General features: G+C 43.7%; 1 protein-coding gene across 4 annotated transcripts; it reads right to left on the bottom strand.

Annotated features, from left to right (window-relative positions):
* Positions 1–86: 86 nt before the first annotated feature.
* LOC117423442 (conserved oligomeric Golgi complex subunit 1-like) lies at positions 87–9,800 on the bottom strand. Of its 4 annotated transcripts, XM_034928835.2 has the most exons (16): positions 9,763–9,800; positions 8,405–8,789; positions 7,518–7,762; positions 6,761–6,942; positions 6,361–6,525; positions 6,069–6,225; positions 5,539–5,749; positions 4,398–5,201; positions 3,883–4,029; positions 3,572–3,733; positions 3,096–3,223; positions 2,898–3,006; positions 2,248–2,357; positions 1,705–1,786; positions 1,271–1,316; positions 188–299 (listed from the first exon to the last, which is right to left on the bottom strand). In XM_034928835.2, exons 1-15 carry the CDS (start codon positions 9,783–9,785, stop codon positions 1,308–1,310), a joined length of 2,919 nt encoding a protein of 972 aa, XP_034784726.2. In that variant the 5' UTR covers positions 9,786–9,800; the 3' UTR covers positions 188–299; positions 1,271–1,307. The 4 variants fall into 4 exon arrangements, with proteins under 4 accessions (XP_058845826.1, XP_058845827.1, XP_058845828.1 ...); XM_058989843.1 differs by lacking the exon at positions 1,271–1,316 and having other exon boundaries at positions 87–299; XM_058989844.1 differs by lacking the exon at positions 1,271–1,316 and having other exon boundaries at positions 87–299; positions 3,096–3,220.
* Positions 9,801–11,317: the final 1,517 nt, after the last annotated feature.

Here is an 11,317-nt window from a genome sequence, read left to right as displayed (position 1 = left end):
GAAATAAATAATAATAATAATAATAGTCTAGTCTTGGTAATCATAGATAGGAACGATGCTAAACACAAAAAGACAAGGTAAACCGCTGTAATTAATATACATTTTATTAGACAGTTTGTACATTCATTAAAACCATTGTGGCAGGCTGGAAACGCTTCCCTTCACTTGGTCATGCTGGAGAGCCAGCCCATTTTAAAGAGGGAGGGTGCGGCCGGCTCTTCTTCCTGGGACGCAAGCTGTCGGAACAGGTTTCCGGGTCGGAATGTTTCTTCGACTCGGGGAGCAGACACAGGTGACCTCTGTGAAGAGACACCATGTTGGAGACACCAAGTTGTTACTTAATTCCCAGGTAGCACTGCCCAAGATCAAGGGGACATGCATGATGGTGTAGCAACAACACAGCAACCTTCTCCAAATGAGGTCATTAGGGAGCAAGGTCTGTGAGTGAAGGGTTAGGATTCGCTGCAGTTTAATCAGTATGAATTTCATAGGACTTTGGGGAAGGCTGAACTACAGCATCAGTAGACAGAAGAATCACACAGCTTAGAAGCAGCAAGGTCAAGTCAGTCACTGCTTTATATACCCCCAGCTGAAGGCGGGACTTTCAGTCTGTGTTTTACTACAAACTTAATTGGACAAACTTGAGCCATGCAACTTTATAGAGCTAAACATCCACAGAGACTTACTATAAACCCTGCAATGAAAGGGCCCCAATCATCTTTGTTTCTACCTTTTTTCCACCTCCTCATCACTCATTTGTAACAATTTGCAAATAGGACGCTTTTGGGCACCAGCTTTGCAAAGCTGCCCACCAATTTATGACAAGTAACTTTTTGTACGCAAGGAAAACCATTATTATTATTATTATTATTTTTGGTTTACTTTCCTGACACAGGGAGCATAGCAGAGTCGGAACTGAAAACCAAAATCTTTTCTTGTAACAGATTTAAATAAATCAAACAAACATCTTCATGGTGCTTTCATAACTCTTCCCCCAAGTCTACTGTTTTTTACTATTCTCTTGAATAAATTCCTCAAGTAGTTTTGTTTCTATAGCTCTATCAGCTGTTAACAAAATGCTACTGCACTCAGAACATTAGAATGGCATCTATCAGCTCCTACAAGACCAAGCCTAACTTAAAAGGCAAAGAAACCACACAGTGTAGTGCAAAAAAACACAGCTTCATGCAAAGAGTGCATAATCATGAGAGGGTCTCTCTGTCTCCCCCCCCCAATGCCGTAAGCACACTGCACACAGAGCTCATCGTACCAACATGAGAATCCAGGGCAGATCATAAGGAGGCATCTCAGTGGAGCTGCAACCACATATGTAATAGAGCAAAGGAAAACAGCAGCATTGAATACACATATCTCTTTCACAAACTGAGACTTAGATTTCACGGGTTGTATGTGTTCTAAGTTCAGGACACAGAAGGCAAAACTAGAATACAGAGAGCGCAGTCATAAAGCGATCAAACTCATTTCACTGGCAGAATGCTTGTGACGTAACTTGAAAATGGTAATTGAAAGGTCACACCATGTGACTTTGATCACTCTATATTGTGCTCTTTCTTATCTGAACCGACACATTATTATCTTGAATCCAGAAACAATACATCTGGAAACAATACAACAATACACCTCCTCAACTCTTTCTAGTGACTCACACAAACACATTGCTAGCCGTTCTTAACTGGTACTAACCTGGGACTTCTTGACCTCTGAACCCCTGGTGGCTGATTTGGCTCTCTGAGAGCTGGACATGCTCAGCGGCAAGAGCCCGAATCTGGGAGAGAAATCGTTTTAGTGCCTTCACCCAGTACCTCCTAGCCCAGCAGTCCTCCTAAGCTATTTGACCACGGGCACATTTGTGGATTTGTTAGAAGGTCGAGGGCATGATCATTAATGTGAAAAAAGAACATTACAATACAGATTTACCAAACTGAATATCTGGCATTCCACTGATACTAGTTGCAAATAATACCTGCTTTTAAAAATAGCTTTCCTCGTAAAGCCTTAGCACAAAGGCTGCAATTGAACCAAGTAAACCTCCTCTGAAAGGAGATAAACACCAATTGAAGTGATACGATAAAATAATAAAGAAGCCAGTTGTTTAGTTCAAGTTGTTTCTCTTTGAAGAAGAAAAAAAAAAGTTATTTGGATTAAAAGGTTTTGTGATTTCCCCCCTTTATGTATCAAATTCTAACAGCTGTTACAGGTACATGCAGTAGCTGGTTCCCCACTCACCGGATCTGGCTAGAGGAGAGGGGCAGGATGTTGTAAGGCTCCTGGGAGTTGACGTTGGTGCTCCGGCTGGTGAACATCTTCTCTGTCCCCGTGAGCAGCCCCAGAAGAACCTGCCCAAAACACAGGAACACAAACTCATTGCTCAGTCTGGATGCACAAACTTGGCTGCTTGCTCTTTGCGTGTAAGTTTACAGCAATTATTTTGGCAAAATATTAGAACCTGCTTTAACTGGTACCACCTACAGTTTCTGTTCTGCATGTGCTACTGAAAAGCACTGGATTGCACATGTATTCTAGTTATGCTTTAATAGTGACTCAGATAACCAGAAATAAGGGTCCAAAAGCAAGTTTCACAAAGGAAAATAAATACTTGAATGGTATCTGACAACAAGGAACAATGGAACTGCTCCTTTACTTCCTAGTTCTTTGAAAATGTGTCTTTACACTTAAAACATGTCTGTAATATAGTAAAATGGCATTTTTATAGAGTGCAATGCTTAGGAATAGAATAATAGTTCCTATTTAAATATTTTTCAAGTAGGGAACTGTTTCCTACTGAATGCAATCCGCTTCCAGTTATACTTTGTTGTATATTTTATAAGACAGTATCAGGCTGTGAAGTGAGACTGCTGGCAGGTGGGAGAACTCACTGAGGTTCTCTGAGAGAGGCGGTGAAGGTTGCTGTTGAGGGGAGGAGTGAAGACATCCAGATCGAAGGGGTCAATGTGGCTCTCCAAGGCTTCAATGACCTGCTGGATTCTGACGCAGACACAGAGCAAAGAGAATGGAGGTTAGGCTACACAATGCTGAGTGAGGAGCCGCCCTGACTTGAGAGGGCTGGGCAGTACCTGGGGTCTTGCTGTGTGCGGGGGGTCTTGCCCTCCTCCTGTCGTGCGCTCAGGACCATGGTGAGGTAGCGCAGGTCAAACAGCAGCTGCAGGGAGCGGTTCTGCGTCATCGGGAAGGCACTGTCCTGCTGGGAGAACAGGAGAGAAATCAGTTTCGAATCAGCTAGCTAGTAATTTAGATCAAAAAATATACGATTATAAAATCCGGATCACTGTTATCCAGATCACAAGTTTTGAAAAACCGGCCCCAGAGGCCTGGGTTGAAATCCAGCTGAATAGGTTCCAGGTGAAATGAGTGGGGATATAAACTTAGCAAAGGACAAAGTGTAAGATGCATCACAAAACAGACCCACAATCGGCTTCTTGTTTAAGTACAGCTTCATCTCACGATTGAGTGTCTTCAGTATCTCAATCTCTATCTTTGTAACATCAATGCTATACTCCTAATTCGTCCAGTGCAGTACGAATTCACCAACCTTGTTGTGCTTGTTTGAAGCCAGTTCATTGTATGCTGGGATCAGCTCATCCAGGAAGCCCTTGAGAAGTTCCTGCTGGGTCACCTTTGGCAGGGCGTGACCTCCGACCCTGTTCACCTCTTGGCACAAGTGAAAGAGCAGGGACTGTACATACCAAGATGGCTGGGGAAAACAAATGTACAAATTAATTAAAAAAAACTTTAAAAAGGGCCAAGGAAACTGGTTGCATCTGAAGAATGCAAATACAATTCTGTCCATATGTCCAGCTGTTGTCGCAGCGTAAACTTTAACCAGGTCCTGCCACTCCCCACCTGCACAGGCAGGCGGATCTTTGAAGTGACGCTGTTCCCTGTCTCTGTCTCCTCTTGGATCTCTAACTCCTCCCAGTTCGTGGCTGTAGCCAGGATGGAGCCTGCAGTGTCTGAGTGGAGTGTCAGTGTGAAGCGATGAACCAGAGCCTGCAGGGCGAGAGAGGGAGAGAAAACATTTCAACATGCACAGCTGTTACAGTACCTCCAAGAGATTTTTCTGCATCAAATGTCAGCAGCTGGACTGGGTGACATGCATATACTCCCCATATACTCTGCACACCACTCTGTATCACGTGCACACAATGTACATATTGGCAGTAACACCATTGTGATTTTCAGCTAAGTTATGAAGGCAAGTATGACAAATCAGACTGTGAGGTTTTTCTATGCACTTTTCATTATTCAGCCTGATAGTGTACATGGGCGCACTATACAGCAGGAGATTGAGAACACATAAAGTAAATATAAAGAAATGCCGATGCACCCCTAACTACAGATGCCCACACTGAACTGACCTTGGACACAGTGATGCTCCAGATGCGATAGGCCTCCATGCTGTGTTTAAGAAGCTCCTCCCTCACCTCCTGCCACCTAGCCTGGGCGGGGTTCACCTCGGGGGCTTTGCTGCTGCCCTTCCCCAGCTTCTTCCCTATACGCGTCGTCTCCCTGGTCACATGATCGCCCGCTTTCCCCATGATGCATTGCTTGAGGTTGGGACAGAGTTCTCCCATGGACTGACAAAGCCGGGCCATGAAGAGGACAGAATTGAGGTTGCTGTCTAAGGGAGAGTACCTGCTGGAGCTCTGCAGCCTATCTTGGGCAGCTTTGAGCTCCGACTGGACACAGGAGAGGATGTAGCGCACACAGGAGAGGCAGTGCTCCCGGAGAGACTCCTCCACAGTACTGGCATCCGCGTAGCGGTCGAAGGCAGAGTTTCTCAGCTGGGAGCCAGTGGGTGGGTCGGCAGAGTCTTTCAGGTTTTTTTCAGGGGGCAAGTAGGACAGGAGGTCGTCCAGCTTGATTTTGAGTTTGGAGTCGAGGGAGCCACAGAAGCTCTGGATGCAGGGAGTCAGGGCCTGGGCCTTCATGGACAGACCGCTCTTGAGAAGGTGGCTGCGGTTGGAGACACTCACCCAGGCGGCGTCACTCAGCAGGTCGCTGGGGGCTTCGGACCACAGGAAGGAGGCGATGTCATACTCAAACTGCACTGCTCTACCCTGCCCCCCCGGCGCCGGCCTGGCTGCCAGCTCCTGCAGGGCTGAGACCAGCAGCTGCTTGGAGCTGCTTGAGATCCCATCCAGCCCTTCTTTAGTCAGAGCCTTTGGGGTTGAAAAAAGAACAATCAGTGTGGAAAAGAATTAAACAAAGCGATAGGTAACTGACATGCTTGTCACATTTTCTATTGAACAAAAGCTTAGGTCATTTAGTGTCACTTGAGCAAATGAGCTATGTTTTATCATTAGCCATGCCTGAGACAGGTATGACAGAAACAGTAAGTAGAGTTCGCTGCGTATTACTACAGTGAGATCCCTGTTTACCGTCAGTGTGGTGTTCAAGTTCCAGGTGGCATTTTGTTTAGCTTCTCCCTAGCCAAGACTGTGAATGCTGTTTCTGTGATACAAGACGTCTGTCCACTGAGCCTGCACAGACACCTACCTGCAGGCGGTCAAGGAAGAGCTGCTGTAGGAAGTCCTCCCAGAAGGACAAGGGGTGCTCCAGCAGTCTCTGGCACACGAAGCCCCAGTGCTGGCTGAGCGACTCGCTGGTCAGGAGTTCCCACACCGCATCCCGGATAGCCGCCAGCCCCTTCAGGCTCTTCACGTACACCAGCAGGCTTGAGATCCCCGACTTGATATCCTCTTTACACCTGCGGACACAAGAGGGCAGTGTTACTTAAGTTTTTACACAGCTGGCATTTCCATACCCGTGCCTGCTTTAAAAGTCATACAACATGTAACCATTTGTTTATGAATAAACAAGGTGAAGTTTAAGTTCGGAAAGCGTTTGAATTTATGGATGACAAAAACGGATCACTGATATGTACTTGAATGATCAATGATATGTGCCTGAATAGTTTACAGTCTATATGTTAAAGTAAATTAGATAAATACAGGGACTTTGTGGTAGTCCCATTTCTTTCCCGGTGATCACAGCAGGGCCTCTGTGTGTGGTCACGTTCCACTCACATGTTGATCCACTGCAGCAGGGTGTCTCTCAGGTGGTCCTGGTTGATGGGGCGAGCGAGGGTCCGCAGCACTGGCTGGAAGTCAGTGACAGAGGACGGCAGATATTTAAACCAGCTGCCAGACTTCATCTCATTGTTCAGGACCTTCACGCCTTTACCTGGGGATTGGGGGAGGGAGCAGCGGCTTATACAAACACCATCAACTGGATCAAGCAACATGTGCCCTCTATCTGAATTTCAAATACTGCAGGTGAAACGAGTACACCAGTTCAGAAATGCTGCCCCCCTTGTACCTGCTGGAGCGGTGCCGGTCTCCAATGTGGTGAAGAGAAGACCAGAGCTCAGGGCAGGGTCTGGCAGCTGGCCCTCAAGGGGGGTGTAGAACACAGCGTAGGCCTGGTAAAGAGTGGTTGCCAAGAGCTCCACCAGAGAGCACACCTGGGCCTTGATACCAGAGCCTGGGGGAGAGAAGAGAGTCAGACCCATGTCAGGTTTGTACTTCCTTGAGTTTGTAACATTCTTCATTCCTGGATGGGGACTGCGCTACACCTGAGCAGCATTGTGCAGGTCCTCTTTGGTTATTTATTAAAAACAGATTGCTGGTTGTCTGCAGTTCAAATGGAACAGCAAACGGAACTAAGCAGTCAAACCACCATAAATATTCAGTCCCTTTGTTTCCACTGCTAGTCTTACCGTGGTGTGGTTGGTTCAGGAGCTGCTGGATTGAGGCTTTCCTGGCCAATAGGAAGTCAGCGAGGACCTGTCGGGGGGAGCTGTCCTCCAGCAGCATGATGGACGCGAGCGCCTCAGCGATGGCCTGGTCTGACACCGCCCTCCCCTTCAGCAGGGACTTACTCTCCAGCAGAATGGTCGACCTGGGAGTGGACCCAACAGTATGCAAGTCAATTCAGAGTTCAATCCCTCACACTTAGCATTTCCAAATCAATACATCTGCTTTTGGATTTCATCTTGAATATCGGTTCTGTTTTAGCCCTGTTATTTCTGTTGTTTAAGTACTCAGGCACACAATGTAATTTGTTTGCTTAGTTACAGAACTAAAAACATAAAAACTTACCAAGCTTTAAAAATAACCCCCATGTTTTTAAATGTTGGTCATAGCTGGGCTTTAAAAGTTGACAAAGTCAACCCCAGACAATACTTTAAGCGTAGCACAGAATCCAGGACCAGAGGACATTGAAATTGAGACAGATTTAGGACAGCAGGGAAAGAAAACACTTTACACAGAGTGGTGAGGGTATGGAAAGGAAAGTTAACCATGTTGTTATTATGAATAACAGGGATCCATTACAAAATCTTTAGATTAACCAGCTACTAGGAATCGGACGAGCACTGATGGATTAAATGGCCTCCTCTCCTTCAGAAATGTTCCTTTCTGTTCTTACTACCCCTGCAATGTGAATCATTTCCCTAACTATGTGTGACGCTGTACCTGAAGTGCCCCGAGGCTGCAACCTGCCGCACCAGTATGGGGAAGCGGGAGAGCACTGGGCTGTAGTGGGACCCACTGGACTCCAGCTGGAGCAGGCTGTGCAGGTGGCAGCACAGCAGGTAGAGCTGGGTGGCCCGCAGGTACTGAGCTGATTCCATGGAGCTCCAGATCCACTCCGGGATTTCCAGTAGAAGCTTGATCTGAGCAGCCATGCTGTAGAACTTCTCCTGGGACGGACGCTGGCTCTGAGGGCACAGAAAAACAGACACAGACTTTAAGTCACTGGAGCTAAATGAACTACATTCATTTTTTTTAAAGCAATGGTGATAATACAGAATGTCCCAAAGCATAATTTCTAATTAAATTATAGTTTCGAATAGTTTATGGGAAAGGAGGTACTCAATGGTAAATCATTTGTCTACATTTTTTTTTGAAAGGGAAAATACATAATTATTATTATTATTATTATTATTATTATTATTATTATTATTATTTACATTACTGTAATGTACCACAATAGACATGGCAGATATGGCATATTTAAAACTTTCTAAACTTCACGACAGCATCTAATTAAATCCCAGGATTTGTCCTGCACTGCCTCCTGTTGGTATATCTGCGTAATAGACCTATTTGAGAAATTATTAATTTTACATACAGTACTATATTTCTCCTTTGTCTATTGCTTTATCGTGTTCCAGCTCCCCTTAAACTGAAGTTACTAGCTATATAAATACGGCACTTGGTAAACCAGTACCTTTTCATATAGTTGCTGGAACATTTGGAGCGCACAAATGATATTTGCAAAACATGGGTCGGAGTTCACCTTTAAAAGCAGGTAACAATAACATTCACGTTACGTGTGTAAATATGTTCGATCTCCTTACCTCCACTTTGTTGGCAGCGACAGGCCCGGTTTTATTCTGTTTCAGTTTGTGACAGTACCGGTACATATCCTGGACCGACTGCACCACACTCTCCGAACACTGGCTCATCTCCCTTATCGTGTCCGCCGCCTCGATCAGGTCCCGGTACCGCTCCCCGACCATCTGCCGCAGCTCTTCCTTCTTCTGCTCGATCTCCCCCCGCACCTTGCGCTCGACTCCGCGGATCTCATCGGTGCTGTACCTCTCGAAAAGTGCAGCCAGGTCCTTGATCTCCGACACCCGGAGCGATTGAGCTGGCACCGCCGCCATCACTGTAACAACAACAACCTGGAACCGGAACCAGGAAGCAGGATCTTGAAGCTGATTGGAGATGGCGAGGAATTCCCTAATCACATGACAAGAGAGCAAGTTTGTTGTTTTAATACACTTGAGTTAATGTTACTTAAAACAGCAGCAAGCTTCAATAAAACGTCTATTCTTTTTAGTAAAACTATTTTTTGTCATAGAGAATTAACCCACAGTACTGCTAAAACTACTGCATTTTCTTTGGCAGTACTATACTGTAGTTGAAGACTTTGGGATTGGAGCACACGTTATCTGATTTCTCAATAGCCAGGAGGTATATCAAACAGGTGCAACTACATTTATTAAAGTGTGTAGACAACAATATAGATTTACTGAAAGAGAAGCTTAAACTAGCTCAACCAGCTCTTCAACCAGATGACCAGCGTGGCCCTTATATAAATTTACCGCGGCATTTTTGCACGGTTTTTTTGTTTTTACCCATGGTTTTACTGTGTATTTGCTATACTTTACCCTGGTTTGCCGTGTTTTAAAATGCTTTACCATACCTCTCGGGGCTTTACAACCCTAATTTACACTTTACCATGCTTTCACTATGCTTTCTTACACGTTGCTTTGCTTTCACTATGGGAAACTTTTAAGAGGCCCAGCCTTGGCACCCCAAAATCCTTTCTCCTGCCAAATACGAAAACTATATATTTTACAAATAATGGATGAATATCATTTCAGGCTTGCTGTCAAAGTAATATGAAAGCAGATGTCAACAGCACAGGTCACAAGTTGAAAAAAGATCAAAGGGTAGCTGAAATTAAAATACTCTATAATTCCTATAGTAATCGAATAGGTAACACTGCTAATATTACTATTATAGTACTGGCAACCAATTAATACTGTGCGTCTGTTAGTAATGTTATCTTGAATTATTTAACTTGTGCTCAATTTACGGGACTGGCATTGCTGTGTTGCTGTAGTAACCTTATCTTCATGGATGTTGCAGCATAAGATTAAAAACGTGATAATATTTTTAAAAAATAATAAATAAATAAAAACACGACCTTTTAGTGTTCCGCGAAGGCATATTGAAATCCGCGACACCTTCCTCAAGACCAGGACGACCCAGGGAAAACAGGGACAGACACCAACCCTAGCTAGGGCAGTTTACACTCAGGGTCAACGCACTAAAGCACAATTACCCCTCTGGTCCAGAAATCCAGTACCAGTGGCCCCCTTTTTTATATAACTAAACTGCGGTATGCTTTTGATAGAATCACAGCACAAGGTTATTTGGGGAGTGCATGGTATGAGAGAACGCTAAAGCCCACCAGGCAATATGTTTGCAGTATTTTTTCCAAACAGTGTACTGTTCTGAACCCACACTGTAGATTGGAGCGAACTGGGGCAACTGTAAAAAAAAAAAAACTAAAAAAAAAAAAAAAAAACCTTTTAATATTCAAAGCCTTTAATAAAGCATCTTACTCCCAAAATGGTGACAATGATGATAATAGTATAAAACAGAACAACCCATGTTCATAATATAGTATACAACCAGTACAGCTTTTAGATTTGATTTACAGAAGTGTTGCACAGAGCCTAAGCATGAGGTAAAATGTCCACCAGGGGGAGACTTGCTGCCACTAGATTTAAAATGCTGTACAGTACTACAATTTTATATCTTTTTATACTAGCAGTAAAATGAACCATTGCGACAGCAGATACATCACCATTTCATAGACATATGCAACACTACCCCCATCAAATCTTCAGCAGTGAAATTTCAATAGGAATGCAGTGTTTGTATCACAAGGGCAATGATAAACGGCATGATATCACAATCATAACCTTTTCAAATGTTCACATACCAATGGTATCACAAAAGTGTGCGAACCAATGAGCTGCTAATGCATTACAGTACTGCTATATCAAGACCAGTTTGTAATAGGTTCTGTTCAGGTCTTTTTGCTACTATTATAATGGGATCCTAATAGGGTTTCTCAAACTTTGATTATTAGGAGTTAAAGAAAATATTCATAAAGCGAGATACTATGATTGTCCCGGTATGTTAATTAATAAACTTCCAATCTGAATTGTTAAAAAAAGATAGAAGGATATTTTTCAAGCAGCGGTACTTTTTTATTGCCTATATTGTAAATATTTCAGTTTCACTATCACCAAGTGCCTAAATCAGTATTTGGTTTCCCATAGCTTTCAATCATAGTCTAACAGACTGTCCATAAATTGACTTAAGTGAGGTGCATCAGGCCATGAAGGAATAATAAATACTGAGATGAAAGGTATAACTAAACAACTCATCTTTTTGCAGCCTGTCCTGCTTGCTTATTAAAGAATACAGAGATCCTATTTGTACAGCCTAAGCTTTGAATTAGTAAAGGCTTTTGTAAATTAAATATGTATATATTATCCATGCAGGATTATCATTGGTTTTTATGCCAGTGGAATATGCAAATCTCTAGGTGGCGCTGTAGCTAGTGTTTTTATTTTATTTTTATGGTAACATGAGAAAAACATGTTTGATTGAAGCTAGAATGCAAGGCTTATTTTCTTAACACATTTCTATGGCAGATGTACTTCACCTACACTCAATAGAATAAT

Source organism: Acipenser ruthenus, chromosome 17 (assembly GCF_902713425.1).
Source record: "Acipenser ruthenus chromosome 17, fAciRut3.2 maternal haplotype, whole genome shotgun sequence".
Lineage (NCBI taxonomy): Eukaryota > Metazoa > Chordata > Actinopteri > Acipenseriformes > Acipenseridae > Acipenser > Acipenser ruthenus.
The sequence above is the reverse complement of the archived record's forward strand: the minus strand, read 5'-3'. Positions and strand labels throughout refer to the sequence as shown.

What these genes read in the sequence shown, in the direction of transcription:
- LOC117423442 (XM_058989843.1), bottom strand. Translation starts at nt 9,785, where the DNA reads ATGCCTTCGCGGAACACTAAAAG. An exon ending in GACCGGCACCGCTCCAGCAG is followed by an intron (nt 6,226 to 6,360) that starts GTACAAGGGGGG and finishes CCCAATCCCCAG; the next exon opens with GTAAAGGCGTGAAGGTCCTG. An exon ending in GCCTCTCTCAGAGAACCTCA is followed by an intron (nt 2,358 to 2,897) that starts GTGAGTTCTCCC and finishes TGTTTTGGGCAG; the next exon opens with GTTCTTCTGGGGCTGCTCAC.